Source organism: Leptodactylus fuscus, chromosome 2 (assembly GCF_031893055.1).
Source record: "Leptodactylus fuscus isolate aLepFus1 chromosome 2, aLepFus1.hap2, whole genome shotgun sequence".
In the NCBI taxonomy this organism is placed as follows: Eukaryota; Metazoa; Chordata; class Amphibia; order Anura; family Leptodactylidae; genus Leptodactylus; species Leptodactylus fuscus.
In genome coordinates this window covers 240545521-240569957 of record NC_134266.1, presented here as the reverse complement: position 1 = coordinate 240569957, position 24437 = coordinate 240545521, and the positions used below count along the sequence as shown (strand labels likewise).

Sequence of the window (24437 nt, the reverse complement as noted above, 5' to 3'; positions counted from 1 at the left end):
AATAAATACTAGTTGTCAAAAAGCAAGAATTTTTTTTTTTTACAATAGAAATTTAATGACTGATTTGAAGCAATGAGAAATCTCCTGCAGACAGACTCCTTTTAAAATGCATATAAGCACCCTGAAAACACTAAACAGCAAAATTGTTATGCAAAGCAAAATGCTATTAAGTCCACCAAGTTATGGACCCATGCAAAAAAATTATAGATGTAAACCGTAAAATTTAAGGAAAATTTCTTTCTAAATCATGAAAGTATAGAAGAAGAAATCACCAATCCATTGTAAAATGATCTTTCAGATTTCTGTTCCTAGAAAAATTGTGGGTCAACCAAAATGGCCAACATCATACCACATTGAGTACAATCCTACTAGTCCTAATAACTATACTATGAGTTATGAAATAATATGGGCAGGGTGATGTACAAGTATATAAGTAGCCAAAATATATAGGAATGCTAATGGAAGCCATGATTGGTGGTCACATAGCACATTTTAATATTACTGAGCAATGGCTGAATAGACTTTCCATTAAGTTTACAGAAGAGGTCAACTAAAGGACTTACGGTGTATTTATGTGTGAATATCTCTGCCAATAAAATCACTGAATACACATGAAATAAATATTAACTAAGCTCATTATATTCATAAACTTTACGTTCTAATGGAAATACAACATTACGGTCTCCAGGAATATAAAATTGCAGTTGATTAAAAACACAAAGATGCATTTAGGAATCGGTGACTAATAATGATCACTTTATAATAAAGTGCTTCTACGTTCCAGTATATCTTGCCCGGAGGAGACAGATTCCACCGACTTGTCTGTTCTAATGTGTCCTCACATCATTATTCATCATCTTCCCCTTTTATTCCATAACTCACTCACTCTACAATAAGCAGCTAGAGTATTGCAATAATTGAAGCATACAGATATGATCTGATATTATGAAGAACATCCATGCAATGGTTTATACGAAATAATATCATTTTATTCTGTATTATAGAATAGTTATCTATCTTCCTCTAGTCTTCGTCTTCGGGGTTCGCAGGTTTCTACGGGTAAAGGATTTTTAAGCAGGGTGGGTTTCCGTTCTTCATTTTCCCAAGTGGACACGAAGGACGGAAACCCAAACGCAGTTGTGAACCTAGCGTAATGTAATAGAGCCCTCTGGATTCGTCCCCAATGACAGATGTTGACTGAGATAAGGATTGGGTGGAGAGTTGTACGCTGAGAATAATCAGCTTTATCTCCTGTTTATGAGAACACTTTCTCACTTGGTCGGGCTGAGCCTGCATGTGTATAGATTGGGATACAAGTCGGGAGAGATATGTGTTGGCTAAGCTCTCGATTGACCAGTATTTAATGCATATGGCCAGTTTTCATTTTGGCAAATGCAATAAAACCCTACGGTCAATTAATCAAACTCGTAAAGCCTACGTAGTATCATAATAGGACGGAGTCTCATATGTTCTTCATTCTCCGGTGTATTACAGCTCTCTATGGCCTACACATCTACCAACCTCTTACTCCATATTATGGTAAGAACAATAATCTGGAGTAGAGCCCACAGATTGGGAAAAGAGAAAGGTTTTCAGTGGGTGGCAATTCATGGTAACACTTGCTCACAACTTGACCACAATGTAGGACACTTTTGCTCCTTGCAGATGCTATGAATAACAACACGAGGAATATGGCTTCTTAATAATTACTGAACCAAGAAATAAATATGGCTTATACCTTGTACCCTTCTGGTTCCAGTCTGTATTCTTCTGACCTGGGGCTCTAAATGCAAACAAGGAAAAGAGTCACTGTAACTATATACAATCGTGGTTGTTGGAACAAGACGTTTCAGAAACATTTATTAGTCATTGCAATTGAGAAGGTTTTTCTGGCTGGCTTTTAATTAAGAAAGAAATTGGAGAACCTGGAACGTAAGTAAATGACGCATACAAGACGCTTCAATGTTATTTGTGCTCTTCATTAAGTAGGATCTGTCTGTTCCTTGAAATGCCTGATTTAACATGTAAGTTGTGTTACTCATGTTCATCTTTCTGGAAATGTGCAATTTAATTGACAATTGGATGTTAACATTTCCCCTGGTGTGGATCCCTGTACACTCCAACTTTGTTGAATTTGTGTTTAGGGAGGTCATGCACATTACGTGTGTCAACTGAACCTGCCAATATCAGCAAGACCAGTCAACCATTTATTGTGCATGGGATCTCCCAGGTGTCTTTCAACAGCAGATTTTTGGAAAGAGAAGTATTGATCACGTTGGATTTTCATATGCCTGGTGCTTTTGCTCTTTAGAAGATGAGCTGCCATTAGAGGTTCCGAGATGTCCCCTCTCCTCATCAGAACACATGAATGCTCAGTTGAGTCAAGGATGTATGACTATGGGATGGATTGGGAGAAACTGCTGTCAAATGAGTGTAACTAACAGGTATCTCATGTGTTTAGCTAGTTTTACTGTATTAAAAGGGGTGCTCCGGTATAATCCAGTACACTGTAAACTTATCTCTTCAAGGATCCAAGAGTAAGTTCATGCACAGGTTCATGTACATAACTTGAAGCTCCTGGGCCCAAAACAAAATCTGCAATGGGGTGTCGTCTTACCATATGCCATCTATATTACTGTGTCTTCTTATGTTGTAGAAAGGTCTTTGTGTCACCAATGGACCTAGTAGTGATTGCTGCTTATACTATATCCATAGGTCCTACATGTTCCTGATCTTTGGCAACACAGCCAACCAGTAGGCGAGCAATAATGCTAGTGGTGATGTGCTGGATCCCTGGCCGAAAAGGTAAGGCCCGGTTCACATATGCGTTTGGTATTCCATTCGAGGAATCCACATGCGATCCCCAGAACAGAATACCAAACGTATTGACAAGCGGTGAGCTTACGAAAGCAAACGGACTCCATAGACTGAAAAGAGGTCTATGTGTTTTCCGCGTGGTGTCTGCACGGAACATGCGGAGAGAAAAGTAGTTCATGAACTACTTTCCTCTCCACATGACTTGTGTGGATACTGCGTGGAAAACACATGGACCTTATTATAGTTTTTCAATGTGCTCGGTATTCCATTCCGGGGGGTCCCCAGCCTCCTTGAATGGAATACCGAATGCAGATCTGAACCAGGCCTAAGAGGTAAGTATGCAGTGTTTGTTATTTTAAGCCTCTGCAGGGACTAAAACTAGGAGCCGGGACATCCATTTAACTATGTAGGGACACAGTGAAACCTGGAATGGTAATTAGAGATGAGCGAACACTAAAATGTTCGAGGTTCGAAATTCGATTCGAACAGCCGCTCACTGTTCGAGTGTTCGAATGGGTTTCGAACCCCATTATAGTCTATGGGGAACATAAACTCGTTAAGGGGGAAACCCAAATTCGTGTCTGGAGGGTCACCAAGTCCACTATGACACCCCAGGAAATGATACCAACACCCTGGAATGACACTGGGACAGCAGGGGAAGCATGTCTGGGGGCATAAAAGTCACTTTATTTCATGGAAATCCCTGTCAGTTTGCGATTTTCGCAAGCTAACTTTTCCCCATAGAAATGCATTGGCCAGTGCTGATTGGCCAGAGTACGGAACTCGACCAATCAGCGCTGGCTCTGCTGGAGGAGGCGGAGTCTAAGATAGCTCCACACCAGTCTCCATTCAGGTCCGACCTTAGACTCCGCCTCCTCCGGCAGAGCCAGCGCTGATTGGCCGAAGGCTGGCCAATGCATTCCTATGCGAATGCAGACTTAGCAGTGCTGAGTCAGTTTTGCTCAACTACACATCTGATGCACACTCGGCACTGCTACATCAGATGTAGCAATCTGATGTAGCAGAGCCGAGGGTGCACTAGAACCCCTGTGCAAACTCAGTTCACGCTAATAGAATGCATTGGCCAGCGCTGATTGGCCAATGCATTCTATTAGCCCGATGAAGTAGAGCTGAATGTGTGTGCTAAGCACACACATTCAGCACTGCTTCATCAAGCCAATACAATGCATTAGCCAGTGCTGATTGGCCAGAGTACGGAATTCGGCCAATCAGCGCTGGCCAATGCATTCTATTAGCCCGATGAAGTAGAGCTGAATGTGTGTGCTAAGCACACACATTCAACACTGCTTCATCAAGCCAATACAATGCATTAGCCAGTGCTGATTGGCCAGAGTACGGAATTCGGCCAATCAGCGCTGGCTCTGCTGGAGGAGGCGGAGTCTAAGATCGCTCCACACCAGTCTCCATTCAGGTCCGACCTTAGACTCCGCCTCCTCCGGCAGAGCCAGCGCTGATTGGCCGAAGGCTGGCCAATGCATTCCTATGCGAATGCAGACTTAGCAGTGCTGAGTCAGTTTTGCTCAACTACACATCTGATGCACACTCGGCACTGCTACATCAGATGTAGCAATCTGATGTAGCAGAGCCGAGGGTGCACTAGAACCCCTGTGCAAACTCAGTTCACGCTAATAGAATGCATTGGCCAGCGCTGATTGGCCAATGCATTCTATTAGCCCGATGAAGTAGAGCTGAATGTGTGTGCTAAGCACACACATTCAGCACTGCTTCATCAAGCCAATACAATGCATTAGCCAGTGCTGATTGGCCAGAGTACGGAATTCGGCCAATCAGCGCTGGCCAATGCATTCTATTAGCCCGATGAAGTAGAGCTGAATGTGTGTGCTAAGCACACACATTCAGCACTGCTTCATCAAGCCAATACAATGCATTAGCCAGTGCTGATTGGCCAGAGTACGGAATTCGGCCAATCAGCGCTGGCTCTGCTGGAGGAGGCGGAGTCTAAGGTCGGACCTGAATGGAGACTGGTGTGGAGCGATCTTAGACTCCGCCTCCTCCAGCAGAGCCAGCGCTGATTGGCCGAATTCCGTACTCTGGCCAATCAGCACTGGCTAATGCATTGTATTGGCGTGGTGAAGCAGTGCTGAATGTGTGTGCTTAGCACACACATTCAGCTCTACTTCATCGGGCTAATAGAATGCATTGGCCAATCAGCGCTGGCCAATGCATTCTATTAGCGTGAACTGAGTTTGCACAGGGGTTCTAGTGCACCCTCGGCTCTGCTACATCAGATTGCTACATCTGATGTAGCAGTGCCGAGTGTGCATCAGATGTGTAGTTGAGCAAAACTGACTCAGCACTGCTAAGTCTCTGCATTCGCATAGGAATGCATTGGCCAGCCTTCGGCCAATCAGCGCTGGCTCTGCCGGAGGAGGCGGAGTCTAAGGTCGGACCTGAATGGAGACTGGTGTGGAGCGATCTTAGACTCCGCCTCCTCCAGCAGAGCCAGCGCTGATTGGTCGAGTTCCGTACTCTGGCCAATCAGCGCTGGCCAATGCATTCTATTAGCCCGATGAAGTAGAGCTGAATGTGTGTGCTTAGCACACACATTCAGCTCTACTTCATCAGGCTAATAGAATACATTGGCCAATCAGCGCTGGCCAATGCATTCTATTAGCTTGATGAAGCAGAGTGTGCACAAGGGTTCAAGCGCACCCTCGGCTCTGATGTAGCAGAGCTGAGGGTGCACAAGGGTTCAAGTGCACCCTCGGCTCTCCTACATCAGAGCCGAGGGTGCGCTTGAACCCTTGTGCACACTCTGCTTCATCAAGCTAATAGAATGCATTGGCCAGCACTGATTGGCCAGAGTACGGAATTCGGCCAATCAGCGCTGGCCAATGCATCCCTATGGGAAAAAGTTTATCTCACAAAAATCACAATTACCCGATAGAGCCCCAAAAAGTTATTTTTAATAACATTCCCCCCTAAATAAAGGTTATCCCTAGCTATCCCTGCCTGTACAGCTATCCCTGTCTCATAGTCACAAAGTTCACATTCTCATATGACCCGGATTTGAAATCCACTATTCGTCTAAAATGGAGGTCACCTGATTTCGGCAGCCAATGACTTTTTCCAATTTTTTTCAATGCCCCCAGTGTCGTAGTTCCTGTCCTACCTCCCCTGCGCTGTTATTGGTGCAAAAAAGGCGCCAGGGAAGGTGGGAGGGGAATCGAATTTTGGCGCACTTTACCACGTGGTGTTCGATTCGATTCGAACATGGCGAACACCCTGATATCCGATCGAACATGTGTTCGATAGAACACTGTTCGCTCATCTCTAATGGTAATACCTAATTGTCAATGTATTTATACATTTCCAAGAACAACAGAAGAGCCGACAGTTAACTTTATCTTGTTCCGTCTTTGCGTTATCAGTATCATTTGCCGAAATGTAACATTTTTGTCATTCCATGAGTTAACAAGAATTATACCAACACTATCAATTATAGCTGAAATTGTGCAGACATTGGTGCTACCATTCTCATGGCACATACAGTTTCTTATAAGATCAATGTTATTCAATCAATCTTATAAGATCAATGTCCTCATTTAACATAACCATACAAACCCTTATGTATTGGTATCTTCAGAAAGTAAAGCTCTCACTGCTTTTATCAATGACGAATACAATTCAATCTTTTAAAAAGAATTTTTCATATACATTTTCAACAATTTATTAGTAAATTTTGCTTTTTTTCATTGTGTTACAAAGCTTAAAATAAAATGTTAAATGTTAGATTTATATGATTTATAAATGAGTTAAATTTCTTACCATTATACCAAACACATGCCGAAAAGAGATTTAAGGGGAGGAATGAATATTTGTTTCTTTTTTTGTTACAATGTTTTTTTTTTTCCATTTTTGTGTCCACCCCATAAGTATTATCTACCTTCCAAGAATTCAAACAAATCTTCATTGTCCCCTTTGTTAGTTATTTTTTAAAGACTAAATCATCATTTGAGCTTGAATTTGGATTTTGACCTGATTATTTTTAAGAAAAATACAGATAATTTGTATGGAATGAATTTAGTCCTTAAAAAGAAGTGTTTGCACCAGATAGCTTACCATCACCAACAAATCCTTGTTAAGTGATATTAGTTGCCCAGCGGCACTCACTAACCTCCCTGGAGAAGCCTTTTCAGCTCTTCATCGTCCAGTAATTGTGAATCACCTTCAATGAACTTGGATACCCTGGTGACTTCTAATAGGATACATGTTTATGGCATCAATTGTCAGGAATGTATTTACCAACCAGACACGTCAATAAGCCCAAAAAGTCAGATATTTTGGGCCAAAGAAAAAAAATGTTATGTATGGGGCTCATGTCACCACTGGGTGAGGAGTCTCCAATTAAATATATGGAACACATGTAGGGTTTACATATAGGCTTCTTACCATGATGATAGAATATTGTTAAGAGCACTATGTTATGTCTTTACTAGGGTTGAGCGATCGGGATCAGAAAAGATCGGATTCCGATCGGCGATCGAGTAAATTTCACGATCGGAATTCCGATCCCGATCTTTTCCAGCGGGATTGAGGTCGGAGATTATCTCAAGATCGGCTCAACCCTATTCATGTATATATCATAAATAGGGTTGAGTGATTGGGATCAGAAAAGATTGGATCCCGATCGGCAATCGAACAAATTTCACGATTGCGATTGGGATAGGCTGGAAAATGATCGGAAATTGGATTTTAAAATCGATCCTGAAATCTCAAGATCGGCTCAACCCTAGTCTTTACCCAAGTTCAATAATTTGTTATGGTAAAAAGCCAATATGTAATAATTGTATTTCTCAACATATATTGAAACTCTTAGTGTGTTCTGCACCTCCTTCTACGAGAGCAAAATGCAATGGAATATCAGTAGATCGACATTTTCATACACAACTATTAAATTAAAGGCTATGGGAATCTTTGCAATGATTTATTTATCATCCACTTGCTTTCTAAATGGAGAACGAAGCAACTTTTTACATTATCTGTATATAAAATGTTGTAGCAATTCAATTAATTAAAGTCTGTAAAGTCTGTGCAATGGCTACACATAGCTGGCTGTGCTGCTGCTGCTGCTTCAGATGTAGATCAAACACCACAAGGCTACAGACTGTGCCTCTCTCTTCTCACAGAAGCCCAGAGCTGGAGATATCAGCATGGAGGAGAGGGGGTTGTAAAAAAGCAGATAAGAGTATGCAGGAGGGAATACTGCATACATTGTATGGACGCGGTAGGAAGGAGAGCATAGCCTTCAATCTGCAGGGGAAGGGGGTAAATCATACACCCTGTATATCTGTGTAGAGAGATAGACAGCAAACTCTGCAAGGGGAAGGGAAGGGAAATCATATACTGCCCAGGTCATTGTCGACTAGAAAAGACGAGAAGTGGGCTATAGAAGGTTGAAGCAGTAGAAAAAGAGGGAACAGATGAAAACTGCATATGAGTGGATCTGGAAACAAATGATGTAATGGGGATTTTTTTGGAGGAGGGGGTTGCTCATTACATTGACTAATATGTATAAAGAATTTTCCATTTCAAAGATATCCATAGCCTTTAACAGTTGACATCATTTACACTTGCAACTGCTAATCCTAAATAAAAATATTATAAACCTTTGGAAAAAGCTCATTATAATAATCATTAAAATCAGCAATCATTCCGCAATATTCCTCAGTGGAATACTACATAAAACGTTGACAAATTTTGTAAATAATTTTCTTTACTCAGATTTTACGGCTCTTTCATTATGTTGTGTTTCATCGGCACAGAATTTTAGACTCCTCCTACACATCTGTTACCAGAGCAATGCTTTGCGGGATCTTATCAATATACTTGCCTGCTCATATAAATAAATAAAACCTATACGTTTTGAAAGCAGCAGCTCATAAAAGAACGGAGGACACCAATAAACAACTGAAAGTTCCCATAAAAGTAATAAAAAAATATTTACTAAACTGATCAACTTTTTATTTACATTTCACATGTTAAAATGCGGAAAATTTTTTTTAATTAGTTTTTGTTCTGTTTTGATTTTTTTTTTTACTTGCAATATATATATAGGAATTCTGCCATAGACAACTACAGTATTACTTGATTCTAATGGGTTGCAGATACTAATTTATTTGTTAGGCATGAGACCTGTGCAGTACATTTTCCAGATTGTACAGTGACTAAATAACATTCTGACGCTAAGTTCACACTTGTGTTCGGGTTTCCGTTCTTCAAGTCCGCTCAGGGACCAAAAAAACTGAAATGCAATCCGCTTAAAAAGCAGTTACCCATGGACTCCATACAATATTATGGGGTTCACTAGCTTTCCCGCACGAAAAATGTAGAGATAAAAGTCCTGTATGGGAATCCCCGAGTGCTGACCAAACACAGATGTGAACACAGCCTTAAAATAATATTTTTAATAAAACTAGACATATACATTGCGTTTGCTTTGCTCAGATTGAACCAGTACATCCATTCATCTGAAGAGGTGTCATTTTTAGACAGTCCCCCGAAAATGGGTGCAAAGTATAGAAAAGAGCCCCCACAACCCATTTATTGTAATAAATAGTATGTGCACATTCACCATACATACCATACAATAATTGTTGAGCTTGAGATATAATTTCATTCTAGCTATTTTATTACAAGATTACCCACTGAGACTCTTGCCTAAATTAAACAATGTCTATCATTCGGACTACAGTCAGATGTGCTTTGAATTTTCCTTTCTCCACATACACAGGATTCTATTTCGAACTCTTGATAAAACATTTCCTGTTGCCCAGAGAAATAACACAAATATTACCCTCTTTATTGCTTAAGACTGAGGCCACACGTTGTGGAAATGACTTTTTGAGCCAAAGCCGGGAGTGGATTGAGCAGAAGGGAGAAGTATAAGAACTTCCTATATATTTCCCATTCCTTTTGTAGCCATTTTTAACTTTGGCTAAAAAAAAACCACAGCAAAAAAAAAAAAATAAAAAAAAAATAAAGCTGCGTTTCCTGAACGTGGAGCCGCAATGTAAAGGGGCGTTCTAGGATCACAAAAAATGGCTGATGGGAATGGTCACCACCCGTTTTTGTTGACTATCTTGCAATGGTGACATGACATACACCTGCATGACCTGTGCGGCCGATCACTAACCTCAGTAGTCCCATGCCATACATTATAGCAGCATAATGGTTGGCTGCACTGGCTGAGCAGTCAACAAAGGCCACTGGGGACCACAAGGGAATAATAGTTAACTTATTATTTTATACAATTTCCTACCTAAATGTTTCCAGTCTTAGAAAACCCTTTTAACTACTTTGTAAAAATTAATCCCTTAAAATGGACAATAAGGTCATGTTTTAGTGAAAATGGCCTAATCTTGTTTTACTTCTTTTTACACCCTCCAAGATATGTCCAAGTACTTCACTAAAACCCACCTTCTTCTAGCCTTCTTGTGAGTTCAGCATCATCCAAGTCAGCTCCAATGCCGGTGGAAACGCGGGTGTATTTAATTTCAGGGCCTGTGAAATAAATATAAAAAAATGTAAAAATAAAAAATTGCAAATAAAACATTTGGCTCATACCATTTTCTCCAGAACCCTGGCAACAAAAGAACGATTAACGTTTAGAAGATTGAATAGTAATTAAGAGGAAACCAAGGCAGAATGAATTACTGTATTTTTCGCACCTAGACGCACTAGGTTTTAGAGGAGGAAAATAGGGAAAAAAAAATTTGAAGCAAAAAATGGTAAAATATTTAATATATGGGAGTTGTAGTTTTGCAACAGCTGCAAGGCCACATTGACAGGTGACCCTGCAGCTGTACGGGGATGCATAGAGTGTTTTTTTTTTTTGCGGGGCCAGCTGTACTTTTTAGTTATACCATTTTGGGGAATATCTATTGCTTAGATCACCTTGTATTGAAAAAAAACCCGTCGGCCACCGATACTGACCCGGCATCCGCTGTACTAGAGAGGCGGATGCCGGGGAGGGATAGACGCTGGCACAGGTGCCGGGCCTGAGACATCGCTGCGCTCCACTGCCCTGCATGAAGCCAGTGGCGGGGGGACGGAGGAGCGGAATAGCATCACTCCTGCCGCTGCTGGCTTCATGCAGGACAGAGGAGCGCAGCGATGTCTCAGGCCCCGGCACCTGCATCTATCCCTTGCCGGCATCCGTCTCTCTAGTACAGCGGATGCCAGGCGCCACATTCGGACTATAAGACGCACCCTTCTTTTCCCCCCAAATTTGGGGGAAAAAAAGTGCATCTTATAGTCCGAAAAATACGGTATATGGCTCACCACTTCCTTGGTGATATACAATTCTTCGACCTGCGAATCGGAAAGACTTTCAGATCTCATAGGTAGCTGGTAGTGTATTAGACTATCGAGATATTGTACAAAGGGAAGGGAAGAGAATTTTTGAGATCTCATCTTTTCACTTTACCTCCTCCGACCACTTTAGTCACTTGAGTTTCGCCTTCCTTTACCAGTCTAAACTCTGGCTCACCTTCAATCACTTTAGTGATCTTAGTAATTCTAGGTTCTAACAAATTTAATTATAAGAAAAACAAGAAGAAAATTGTATATGAAATGTTGTGCGCTTTGATAAAAATATAATTGTAAGTTGGAAATAAAAATGAAATACAATATGTTATTTAGAAATGATTACAAAGTAGCTATTCAATCTTCATTTGGCAGATGTCCATGATAAAAAGACAAAAATTCTGGGATCATCATGCCCATAATTTAATTGCAAAAATGACTAAATATTTCCCAGATCAATTAAATTATTATTAAATTTAGAAACTGAAATGAAAAATAGATCACTCGGTAAAAATAAAGAAAGGCAAAAGTCATTTCTGTTCAACTTTACCTCCTTGGATCACTTTAGTCACCTTCCTTTACCAGCTTAAAATCTGGCTGACCTGCAATCACTTTAGTGATCTTAGTAATGGTGGGCTCTAACAAAGTCAATTAATAAGGTAAGTACATTTGTTCCCCTAGATATTACATATCAGGAATATAAAACAAAAAATACTAAAGTAATAGGCAGTTGTAAAATTTGATTGTACATAATTGTAGTATTTGACCTTCTGTACTAAATTATACTATTATACTATGTGTCTAAATTATATCAATATTTGGTGTGATCTCTGCCCTTCACCTTCCATCAATTCTTCTACGTACACTTGCACATAGTTTTTGAAGAAGGTTGTTCCAAACATCTTGGAGAACTAAGCACGGATCTTTTGTAGATGTATTTTTTTCTAAAATCCTTCTGTCTCTTCATATAATCCAAGACAGAGTGGATGATGTTGAAGTGGGACTCTGTGAGGGTGACATCATCACTTCCAGGACTCTTCCTCCAAAAGGTTGTCAAACGGTATACCGATTTTCATCCAGTTACAAAGAAGATGAAGTTGGATGAAGACATCAGCCCATCAAGTCCAACCTATAACCCTACAATCCCTACAGTGTTGACCCAGAGGAAGGCAAAAAAAACCATGAGGCTCATGCCAACTGCCCCATTTCAGGGGAAAAATTCCTTCCCGACTCCAATCTGGCAGTCAGTATAAAACCCTGGATCAACATGTCTATAACCCATAATATTGTTCTCTTCAAGAAAGGCATCCAGGCCCTTTCTCTCATGCTCATTCACTTCATTTTCTTCATTGATAAAAATCTACTATGAACACTTCTATTATTGAAAACATTTTTATTTGCACATGTCTAAAACTTTTGCACATCATTTTGTATAGATGTTGCTCATTCCAAGTAGTAGTGGTTCAGAGTCACAGTGGGCCTTTTGTCTATTTAATCCTTATAGATCCCAAAAAATTATGGGCCCACAAAACACAGTATCCACCCATACTCTGTAATACTAATATTTTTTCCAGTAGTGACGATTAGAATGTTAGATATATCTGAATATTTTATTACTATAACAGATATGACTGTTGTACAGTTCGCCTTCAGGGCTGCTTCATTTGATTCCTATATACAGTACTAAGCCAATTCAATATGGCCTCCCCCGGGGCCTCACATGTTATACTTGGCTTCTTGTATGTCCTGTTGGATGTTTAATCCTAAAGCCCGAAATGTTTATGTTAGGCCACTGGCAAATACAGATGAATTATACATTATAATTATCACAGGATAATATACTCTACTCCTTGGAAAAGTTGCCAAAGTGAAATGTTATCTAAAGTTCATGCAACAAGAGAACCTGTGGGATGAAACCTCACATTAAGTAGAAGTGAACGCTGTCCAGTCCTTGTCATTCTAGAAAGGTATTTGTAATATATATTCTAGATGATGTTAACAGGGATTGATATAATGATGATTGTTTTGGCCAATCGTAATATTTAGGGATTGAATTTTGCATAGACCTAAAAATTTGTTGACTATATTAAAAGTCAAATTTATGAGAAACAGATGGGCTTTTTTTTTACATATAAAATCATTGAAACAATAACTCAAGTCCCATAAAGCACATTAACTGTTCCCAAATAAATAGAATTATCACCTTGAATGACTTTGGTTAGTCTTGTCTCTCCTTCTTTAACCAGGCTGAACTCTGGGCTGCCTTCGATGACTTTGGTGACTTTGGTGAAAGAGGGATCTGGAATGATTGGTAGATATAAATAAGGATTCACATAAAGGACTCTGTTATGGTGAAATACTATATGCTGCCCAAAATGGGAACAGCATATGATAGATTGGTAGCTTTCATTGTATTAGTGAAGGTAGAGAGAAGACTGTCAATCAGACAAGGCTGTCAATCATCCTGAATGGGCGGAGTAATCAGAACTCTTCCTATCTTTTCTAGGAGCCCTGAAAATATTTATTTTGCTCTAAATTAGGAGAATTTTCTGGAATACATTTTTTTAATTTCAAAACCAGATTCAAACTACCGTATATACTCGAGTATAAGCCGACTTTTTCAGCACATTTTTCATGCTGAAAAAGCTCTCCTCGACTTATACACGAGTCAGGGTCCACGGAGCACAGAAAACTGGAAGGACCTGTAAGGGGGAGGTCCTTTAGTGCTACTGCTCTGTGAATGGCTTGTCATGAGGTCACGTGACTGTGATGTCATCAAAGGTCCTGTAGCCACTGGTATGTAACATCTGCAGATAAGGTTGAGTCTAAATCCTAGTAGCTCTGCCCACACCAGAGTCCGATCACATGGTCATGACGTCATCAGAGGTCCTTTAGCACACTAGGATTTAGCATCTACCCTGCAGATAAGTGGCCAGGATTCATTGTGTCTTATGGAAGATGTCTGTTGTATGGAGGAGAGGACACTACAGTAACGTGACACACAGGGACCTTCCTTTAGTTACTCTGCCTAGTAATGTCAGGCATTTGGGGTTATTAATTTAGTTTCAGTAACTCCATGCGCCTCACATTAATAACAGTTAACCCCATCATGTCCCTCATATTAACCCCTGTGTGTCCCATATAAGGGTTACTGATATGTGAGACACATGAGGGACTAATGAAGGATCTTAATTATGAAGATACCTAATTATTACTTCCATATGTCACACATATCAGTAACTCTTATGTGAGGCACACAGGGGGTTAATGTAGGGACATGATGGGGTTAACTGCTATTACTGTGATCCCCATGGAGTTACTAAGCTGCAATGCACACGACCAGACTTTTTTTCTGCAATGGTGGATTTCCCCCCCTCGGCTTATACTCGAGACAATACGTTTTCCCAGTTTTTTTGTGGTAAAATTAGGGGTCTCAGCTTATATTCAGGTCAGCTTATACTCTAGTATATACGGTAAAATTTGATTTTCATTTCATTTACTTGGTTGTACAAAAATAAGGAAGCGCTGCAGTAGAGCCATAAGACTACAGAAAGTCATCTGGATTTTGTTATATCCAATCCTATTGGTATAAAGTGACTTGATATGGACTGTAAGAAAACTATAGGGCCATGACCCCTAGCCAGATAGTAATTGAGATCATTGTTGTAACCTCTAAACCGTACACTCTATATAATGGAAATAAAATAACATATAATTTGGCTTTTAAGCCTAACTTCAGTTCATCTGCAAAGCTTAGAATGTATTTAAAGGAGTTTTCTAAGCTAAAAATATTGATGATGTATCTAAGGATAGGTTATTAATACCAAATAATGGGGTCTGATAGACAGAAAATGGAGTAGGAAGCAGACAGAAAATGGAGCAGGAAGCAGACAGAGAATGGAGCAGGAAGCAGAGAATGGAGCAGGAAGCAGACAGCTCTATTCTATGTCTAGTGGTTGTACCAAGTCACTGCAACTTAGATCCCTTTTAAATGAAAAGATACAATATTTCTAAATGGGAGGAAGTCGGGACCCCTCACTATTGTCCACTAATTTTGACCAGGTTGTTCATGGGCTTGTTAAATTATATCTTATTTTTAGGTATAGCGTCCCTTAGCTTCATCGAGTGAGTACTGAATTTAAAAGGTATTCAGTTTTCTATATGCACTCGCTTACCTCCTTGGATAATTTTAGTCACTCGGGTTTCACCTCCTGGGATTACTCTGACCTCTGGTTGTCCTTCAATGACTTTAGTCACTCTAGTAATGGATGTTTCTAAAATGATAAAAGAAAGTTGAGTTATTTGAGCGCTGCCTATAGTAGAGGTTTAGATACAGCGAACCTATTAAATACTAGCAATTTCTGGTTTGTGGACTACATGACCTTGTTAGTTCATTATTAGTCAGAACATGTTGGGCTTGTATCACATGCCAGTGCTTATGTTTTTCCAAGCTAAACAATAACCTCACACTTCTTGGGATGGTTTGTACAATTTAAAGTGATTGTCGAGTTAGATCCAAAAGACACAGACACCTTTCAGAATAACTTGGCTTTTGCAGAAATTTTCCACATCTCGTCCTGATAAAAATTGTTTTTTTCTATAAATGATGTTTATAGTACATTATCAGGGCAGTAAACAGAGCAAATGCTATAGGGCCCGACAACTAAGTGGGTCCATTTCCACTGCAATATGATAACACCTCCATGTGACACTATTGCAATTATTTTCTACATATGCTTTGCCGTGATGGGTACATAGTGGTCTTTTTCTGTGTTAATTATCTCTATTTTATTATACCCAATGTGTGATATCCCTGTACTGTGACATAATTGTGTTTATTATCCCTGTACTGTGACATCAGTGTGTGTATTATTCCTGTACTATGACATCACTGTGTGTATTATTCCTGTACTGTGACATAATTGTGTTTATTATCCCTGTACTGTGACATCACTGTGTGTATTATTCCTGTACTATGACATCACTGTGTGTATTATCCCTGTACTGTGACATCACTGTCCCCATTATCCCTGTACTGTGACATCACTGTGTGTATTATCCCTGTACTGTGACATCACTGTGTGTATTATCTCTGTACTGTCACATCACTGTGTGTATTATTCCTGTACTGTGACATCACTGTGTGTATTATCTCTGTACTGTCACATCACTGTGTGTATTATTCCTGTACTATGACATCACTGTGTGTATTATTCCTGTACTGTGACATCACTGTGTGTATTATCTCTGTACTGTGACATCACTGTGTGTATTATTCCTGTACTGTGACATCACTGTGTGTATTATTCCTGTACTATGACATCACTGTGTGTATTATTCCTGTACTATGACATCACTGTGTGTATTATTCCTGTACTATGACATCACTGTGTGTATTATTACTGTACTGTGACATCACTGTGTACATTATCCCTGTACTGTGACATCACTGTGTGTATTATCCCTGTACTGTGACATCACTGTATGTATTATCTCTGTACTGTGACATCACTGTGTGCATTATACCTGTACTGTGACATCACTGTGTACATTATCCCTGTACTGTGACATCACTGTGTGTATTATCCATGTACTGTGACATCACTCTGTGTATTATCTCTGTACTGTGACATCACTGTGTGTATTATCCATGTACTGTGACATCACTGTGTGTATTATCCCTGTACTGTGACATCACTCTGTGTATTATCCCTGTACTGTGACATCACTCTGTGTATTATCCCTGTACTGTGATATCACTATCTATTATTCCTGTACTGTGACATCACTCTGTGTATTATCCCTGTACTGTGACATCACTCTGTGTATTATCCCTGTACTGTGACATCACTATCTATTATTCCTGTACTGTGACATCACTGTGTGTATTATCCCTGTACTGTGACATCACTGTGTGTATTATCCCTGTACTGTGACATCACTGTGTGTATTATTCCTGTACTGTGACATCACTGTGTGTATTATCCCTGTACTGTGACATCACTGTGTGTATTATTTCTGTACTGTGACATCACTGTGTGTATTATCCCTGTACTGTGACACCACTGTGTGTATTATCTCTGTACTGTGACATCACTGTGTGTATTATCCCTGTACTGTGATATCACTGTGTGTATTATCCCTGTACTGTGACATCACTGTGTGTATTATCCCTGTACTGTGACATCACTGTGTGTATTATCTCTGTACTGTGACATCACTGTGTATTATCCCTGTACTGTGACATCACTGTGTGCATTATCCCGGTACTGTGACATCACTGTGTGTATTATCCCTGTACTGTGACATCACTGTGTGTATTATCCCTGTACTGTGACATCACTGTGTATTATCTCTGTACTGTGACATCACTGTGTGTATTATCCTTGTACTGTGACATCATTGTGTGTATTATTCCTGTACTTGACATCATTGTGTGTATTATCCCTGTACTGTGACATCACTGTGTGTATTATCTCTGTACTGTGACATCACTGTGTGTATTATCTCTGTACTGTGACATCACTGTGTGTATTATCCCTATACTGTGACATTACTGTGTGTATTATCTCTGTACTGTGACATCACTGTGTGTATTATCCCTATACTGTGACATTACTGTGTGTATTATCTCTGTACTGTGACATCACTGTGTGCATTATTAGTAGTGTATAATCACTTTGCATTATCTGTGTGTAAAGGAAACACAAATAATGATGCATTTTTCAAGCCCTGAACTTGCTGCTTATGATTATATGGCAGTGTGAGGCCCCATTCCAAGTTTTGTCATGATGCCCCATGGCTATTTGCTAGGCCTCTGAGGACACATTTTGATTAAACTGTATAAACCCACTTGGCAACTTCTTGAAATGAGTGTCACCAGTGTCACCACAATACAATACCACTGCATCTTAAAATGACCTGTGCTGGCGGTCACATCTAGTACCCCCGTACAGGCACAGTACCACAACAACAAAGACTACAGTGTATTCTGCTTGTACTAACTAAAATAATAGGCTTAAATAATGATAATACATATTAAAATTTATGAATGACATTTGCTTATTTTTTTTCTTTTAGCGTAATAAAGTTCGAAAAAGATTAAAGGAAATTTTTTTTCTATAATGATGCAATGATTCTGTGAAGTTTTTTCCTGCAAACTGGAAATTTCTCATTATACATCCACATTTTCACATACACAATAACTATAACATTAGTGCCCAGTTCATACTCGGTGGTGAGGATGCTATTGTGAGCAAACCAAAGGAAAAGCGTGAGACTATAGAAGCCAAGCAGAGGTGCAGTGCAAAGAGCAGTCAACATACAGTATCAAACACTAGCATGTTCATAAAACCGTGACTTTCAGTGATCCATAAAGTGAGTATGTAAAGCATAGTGAAGGTACAGATCATTGCGTTGTAGAGCATGCGGAATGGTCGTGACGGTGCATCAGTAGTTTCAGATCACAATAGTGAGGTCCAGGAATACATCCAGTGTTGTGGATGTTTGTTGTATGGACACTTGATCAACAAGCAGTGAGTCTCAAACCGTGATATATCGAACATTAAAATACCTGAATCTGCATCCCATGTACCGTCTTGCTCCTGAGGTCCACCTGATTTTTTTCATAAAGTAATAGATATAAAGCTTGTTGTTATAACTGCTTGATATGATGATTAAAGGGATCCCACATAATGGGGGATGGCCCCTGCCCCTATTAAAGATACAAGAGTTTGGGGATCCTATACGTTCTTCACGACACTTAGCTGAAAAAGACGCGAGGAGGAGCAAAAGAGTGTTGTAGACATCAAGCAACGTGATGCTGATAAGCAGCGGTTCACACTGCCCCTCCCAAAAGTCCTTTTTAGCTGGATGCCATGTAGATATTCAGGCCCCCCTCAAACTCTAGTTCTGTATAGATAATCCTTTGCAGCTAACAGATCCTTTTTTAAAGAGTCTTTGTGTCCTGACCATTGTCCTTTTACAAAACTGATCAAGAAAATCCTATTTTATGGATACAATTAGCTAGTTCCAGCTACAATGGGCAAACCTCTGAAGATTTGTTTCATTTTGGGCTTTAATGGTATGGTCCAAAGATTAATTTTAGGTTGAATAAATTTGTCACAATCGGAAATTAAATTATTATACTCTGGGGTCTCCTCAGCCTACAAAGTATAATAAATGGAGATCTCAGGGAAGTGTGAATCATAAAATAAAGTTATATTCACCGTCCCTCATCTCTCCTGGGAATCCTTGCAGTGTCTGGCTCATCCTTGGAACCCTCTTCTGGCCCGTCTCGACCTCCTGGGTGATGTCACACAAGGGCACTGTGATTGGGCCAGAGCAATCACATTGGATGCTCGAACGGTGACCTTGAAGAGCATGACATCAGCCAGGAAGCTGGAAGAGGATCCCAAGAGAGTGCTAGATGATGTGAGGATGCCCAGGACAAGAGGGTGAATAAAACTGTATTATGTTTCCACACATCCCCAGAGTATATTCATTTTATTTACAGTTCGCAGTTCATGAACCCCCAAGGTTTCGGTTGCAGGTGAAGGCAAGTACAGGTCAAAAATGGTTTGTTCCAAATGGTTCAATTGTCTATAGTTCCAATGTGCATATTTTCTTTGAACACTCAAGTTTAAGGGGCCATTATTATTATTATTATTATTATTATTATTATTATTATTATTATTATTCAGGAAATAAGCCAAAGGGATCCAATCTGTTAGTGCTGCATTTTGGCTATCTCTGGAGGTCCTTTGAAATCAAAGGAGGAAGGATACACAATGCCGAATACTGCTCCATTCAGACTGTGACTGCAAAATTCCCTTGATTCCCATCCCCTTGTGATCAATAAGGTTGGTGTAATGCAACTAAATATCAAATCATCCAATTATCTCCTATTTCATTGATAGGGGCAACTTCTTATGACCAGAATAAAATCCCAATAATGGGTAATACCAAGAGAGGGGACATTAAAACTTGTAGCATCAAGAGTATGAAGAGGAAAGTGGATATTCTATGTCGTATCCTAACACAGAGTGTGGAAGTGCTCCAAAAAGTAAAAAACAAACACCCCTCCCTTCCAAAATCCAAGGAGATATCACCTGATGTAAAATACTCTTTTGGCCTCTGTTAGTATACTGGGCACCTATGAGTCTGTTGGGTGTACTGTATGTACTTGGTACTTGTGCTATATACTAAGACTCTAACACTTAAGTGTATGTAGGATCACATGCTCTACACCAGAGTACTGCATACCTGGAATAACTCTGCGAATTGTCTCAGTTCCACCACCGATTACTTTGGTGATTGTTGTTACTGGCTCTGGTAAATGTGAAAAAAATAAATACATTGTTAATTCAATTTCATGGAATGGACCTAAAACATCCTAAAAATAAGTCATAAAGGGGCATTCACACGGAGTAACGCCGGGCGTGTATCACAGCCGTACACGCCGGCGTTACGGCAGATTGCCGAACACTTCCCATTCACTTCAATGGGAGCGCTTGTAAACGCCGCTGTTACGAGCGCTCCCATTAAAGTGAATGGAAAGTGTTCGGCAGTCTGCCGTAATGCCGGTATGTACGGCTGTGATATACGCCCGGCGTTACTCCGTGTGAATGCCCCCTAAGGTCACTGTGCCTAAAATCACAAGTCACTCCATTTCTTGGGGTAATGAATGTTTTTAGCTTTTTTTTTTTTTTCAGCAGTTGTTGATTATGGCATGTACTTAACTGTACTGTAAGTTGTGCCGTAGGTTATCAGTTCTTAAAATTAGTAAGAGGATTTGTAGAGATGTTATATCTGTTCTCCGTTAGATGAGCTAAACTTTATTGGACTGGAACTGTATTTTAAAGGGAAAAATAACCTATTTTTTAATCACATTTTATGTTAATTTTTTAATATATTTTTTGGGGGGTTTCAAATTTTCCATGTTATTAAAAAAAAAAATTAAATCCTGCAGTTCTTATATTTAGGCTTAGTGGCAAGAGTTGGGATTGCAAGGCTTTTAGGATTTTTCTAAATGTCACTAACAATATGAAGAATTAAAAACAACTGCACCAAAAATTCTTAAACATAAAAACTTGATTTAAACAATAGATGATTTCCTGGCGACACGTTTCCTTTAAGGTTTACCCTTTACGTAAATAAATATCTGACCTAAACTAAAATAATTTGTGTTATTGGGGATAAGGAATTTGATGTGGGACTTACCTTTGATTATCTTAGTTGTAACTTTTGTGACTAAGAAAAAAAAATTAAGAAAATTCAAGTTAGATTGTGATTTCTATTCTTAAATCAATGTAATAAAGCGGAGTCTAATGGTGAATTTTAACAAAAAGTAATAGTCCGTTTTATGCTTCGTATAAGACCTTAGAGGGTGCAGGGATTCCAAGAACACAAAAAAGTGGCACAACCTTAGGCCCCGCACCAGGTGTAATTGTTTATACTGAAATTGTCTTATTGCAACTCCTGTATATATCCTTATGTCAGAACAAAAAAAATTGGACAATCCCTTTGAAAAAAATCCCAAAACACAAACATTATTTTTCCTTTCAATATCACTTGAAAATTATAGAAATTTTTTAATTATAACAAAGATTGAAAAATAAATGAAAAGCTCAGACACATAATGAGGACTGATAGAATACAGAACACAGGAGAAAGGACGTCCATACCAAAGAGATTCAGAATTGCCCTCCAGAACAGAAGGTCCTGGTGTTTGTTTCAACATCCATGACCTTTCCATGTCCCTTGGACAACAGTTTTTGTTTTCCTTTGACTAACTGAAGATCCAGAGGGAAATAAATGACAATACTGTTTTCTATTGGTGCGGATTGTGTATGGTTACATTAGTGTTAAGGTCAGACATCTGTTACTCTTATATTATACTTAATAGAACACTAAAACCTAGACATTAATGACACAAGTGTTTGGTGATTTGTGGGATATTATTTGTGTTTTTAAAGCAATCAGTCTAAGAAATTTTGTAAAGAACACAGGAGTTAAAGAGGTAGTTCAAGGAGGACACTTATTCCTTATCCATAGGAACAGGCAAGGTCTCGGATCACTGGGGGGACCAATCTCCAGCTATCATAAAGACAGTAGACCAAAAGTCCCCTTAAGGCCTCATGGTGAATGTAGTGCCAGTTCACTTCTATTGGGCTGCCAGGACTGTAGTCTACATAGAAGTGCCTGGCACTCCATTTGCAAGGAGTCCCCCCATCCTCCTTATAACTGAGGAACCGACAATCAGGCCCCCCAGTGATCAGACACTTATCCACTGTCCTGTTGATAAGAGATCGGTGTAAATAACAGGAGAACCCCTTTAACTTTCTCAAAATCGGGGATGGTCTTAGCTAATGTGAAGCTTATTGCAGACTGACTGGATGGAACAGCTACTTCCACAGCCAGTTGTCTTCCAGCCAAAGTCGTGCTTATGAAAAGCAGAAAGGGGGAACGTCTGATATCCCGTGACACATAGGGATTTCTCTATATTTTTCACCATTATGATAAAAAAAAAAGGATCACAGAATAGTGGAGTATGCAAAAAGGGATTGCTGAAATGTCCTTACATTGTACTGTATCGTCTACATTAACAGATGTAATAAACCTTTAACATCTAATAACCTATTCTAAGTTCACACTAGTGCTGGCTCTGTGTTGTTCAGGTCCGTTGGAACCCCCAAACAATGAAGAAGTGGACAACTACACATGGAGCCCAATGGACCCCACTAACTATATTGTTTTTTTTGGGGCGTCTATCATTTTAAGACTGAAACTTTCCTTTGTACAGGACTTTTTCCTACAACGATATTCGGGGACGTTACAACAGACACAAATCTCTGGCACAGATTTGAATTTCGCCTTAAAAACAAATAAACCTTTCAACAAAGTTATGAGACATGACAAGCAGTAAGTTATGTGAGCCACATAACTTACTGCTATACCTGTAGTCCTGCATTAGGCTAAGGTCCTGCGTTGGGGAAACAGCTATTTTTGTTGCAGATTTTTTTGGGTTTTTACTTAGCCAAACCCAGGGGTAGTTTGACCAGAAGGAAGAGGTATAAGAGATTCCTAAATACTTCCCAATCTCTTCTTTTAAACTATCTAAGATTTTGGAAATCTAAATTGTGGATAAAAAAAGTTCCAACTTTAATGGATAAAAGTACTTGTATAATTGTAATTTCATTTCTTGTTACTTTGAATTATTCATGTAGGTAAATTTCATTTTTATATTTCTTATTCTGAATTTGTTAAACATTTTCCCTCGACTTTAGAAATGTATGAAGTAGCAAAGTGAAAACAAGAAGATTACTTAGTTTATCCTCTGGTCTTTACAGTCCAGCGGTTTCACCTATTACTGAATGTCAGCATATTAAAATTACATCTATTTTTAAACACTGTCCAGAATATGCTACAGTCAGGCATTTTTGTTTCCACATGAGTCTTAACTATTCAGCAAACCACATTAGATTGGAAATATATCACATGAAAATATGATTTAAAAAAAAAAAATTGCGGTAAAATTTAGCAAGCAAAGAGCGCGAGTGTATGCCAAACCATGTAAGTCCTTTTCCAAAAGTAAATGAATAAGGACAGTTCCTAAATAGAGAGATGAACTTTTGATGAATTCTGCTTTTCAATTAGCGAATTAATTTGCCCCAAATTTTTTAGCCATGAATGAAGTCATTCGAAAGGATCGCCCTACTTACTGTATTTGGTGAGAGGGATTTCCTTAAATGTGTATCCTCTGGAAAACTAAACCAAACATGATATACATAGGTTAATATCTTAAAGGAAGATATACAATGTATTACCTCTGTTGACTAAATATAGGGTTAATGTAATGTATTAGATTATTCTAAACAATTATAAATATACCACGACAAAAAAAAAAAAAAATCCAAAAAGAGGGTTAAGAAATGGAATTGTGCCAAAATATGGTGCCGTACAGAAGAATATATAGAATATACATATAGTACTGTACCCTTTTAGAGTAAACCAACTTATACAACTGAAAGTACAAAATTGACTAATAAGTTAGTCACTTTAGGTACAATGAATATTTTTAGGTATAATGTACAGTATCCAAATTTCAATATTACAGTCGATAGTATCAAACATACAGTAATGTATATTACTGCTAATATTCTGTCTCGCCAGTACATGATACTATATATTTTCACTGTAAGGTTCATTTTTTTTAATATCTCCTTTTGTTGACTATGTTTATGATGTGATATCGTTTTTATGATATTTTA

General features: G+C 39.1%; 1 protein-coding gene across 3 annotated transcripts in view; it reads right to left on the bottom strand.

Annotated features, from left to right (window-relative positions):
* Positions 1-24437, bottom strand: part of POSTN (periostin) — a 72104-nt gene that overhangs the window by 4701 nt on the left and 42966 nt on the right. The window contains exons 16-24 of one of the 3 annotated variants that reach the window (XM_075265911.1): positions 23889-23934; positions 21388-21417; positions 20431-20496; positions 18740-18781; positions 15342-15440; positions 13370-13465; positions 10279-10362; positions 6977-7057; positions 1739-1783 (exon numbers count right to left, since the gene is read on the bottom strand). In XM_075265911.1, coding sequence (XP_075122012.1) covers positions 1739-1783; positions 6977-7057; positions 10279-10362; positions 13370-13465; positions 15342-15440; positions 18740-18781; positions 20431-20496; positions 21388-21417; positions 23889-23934 — 589 coding nt within the window. The remainder of the gene's footprint in view (positions 1-1738; positions 1784-6976; positions 7058-10278; positions 10363-13369; positions 13466-15341; positions 15441-18739; positions 18782-20430; positions 20497-21387; positions 21418-23888; positions 23935-24437) is intronic. The other 2 variants (XM_075265913.1, XM_075265912.1) reach the window with 2 other exon arrangements.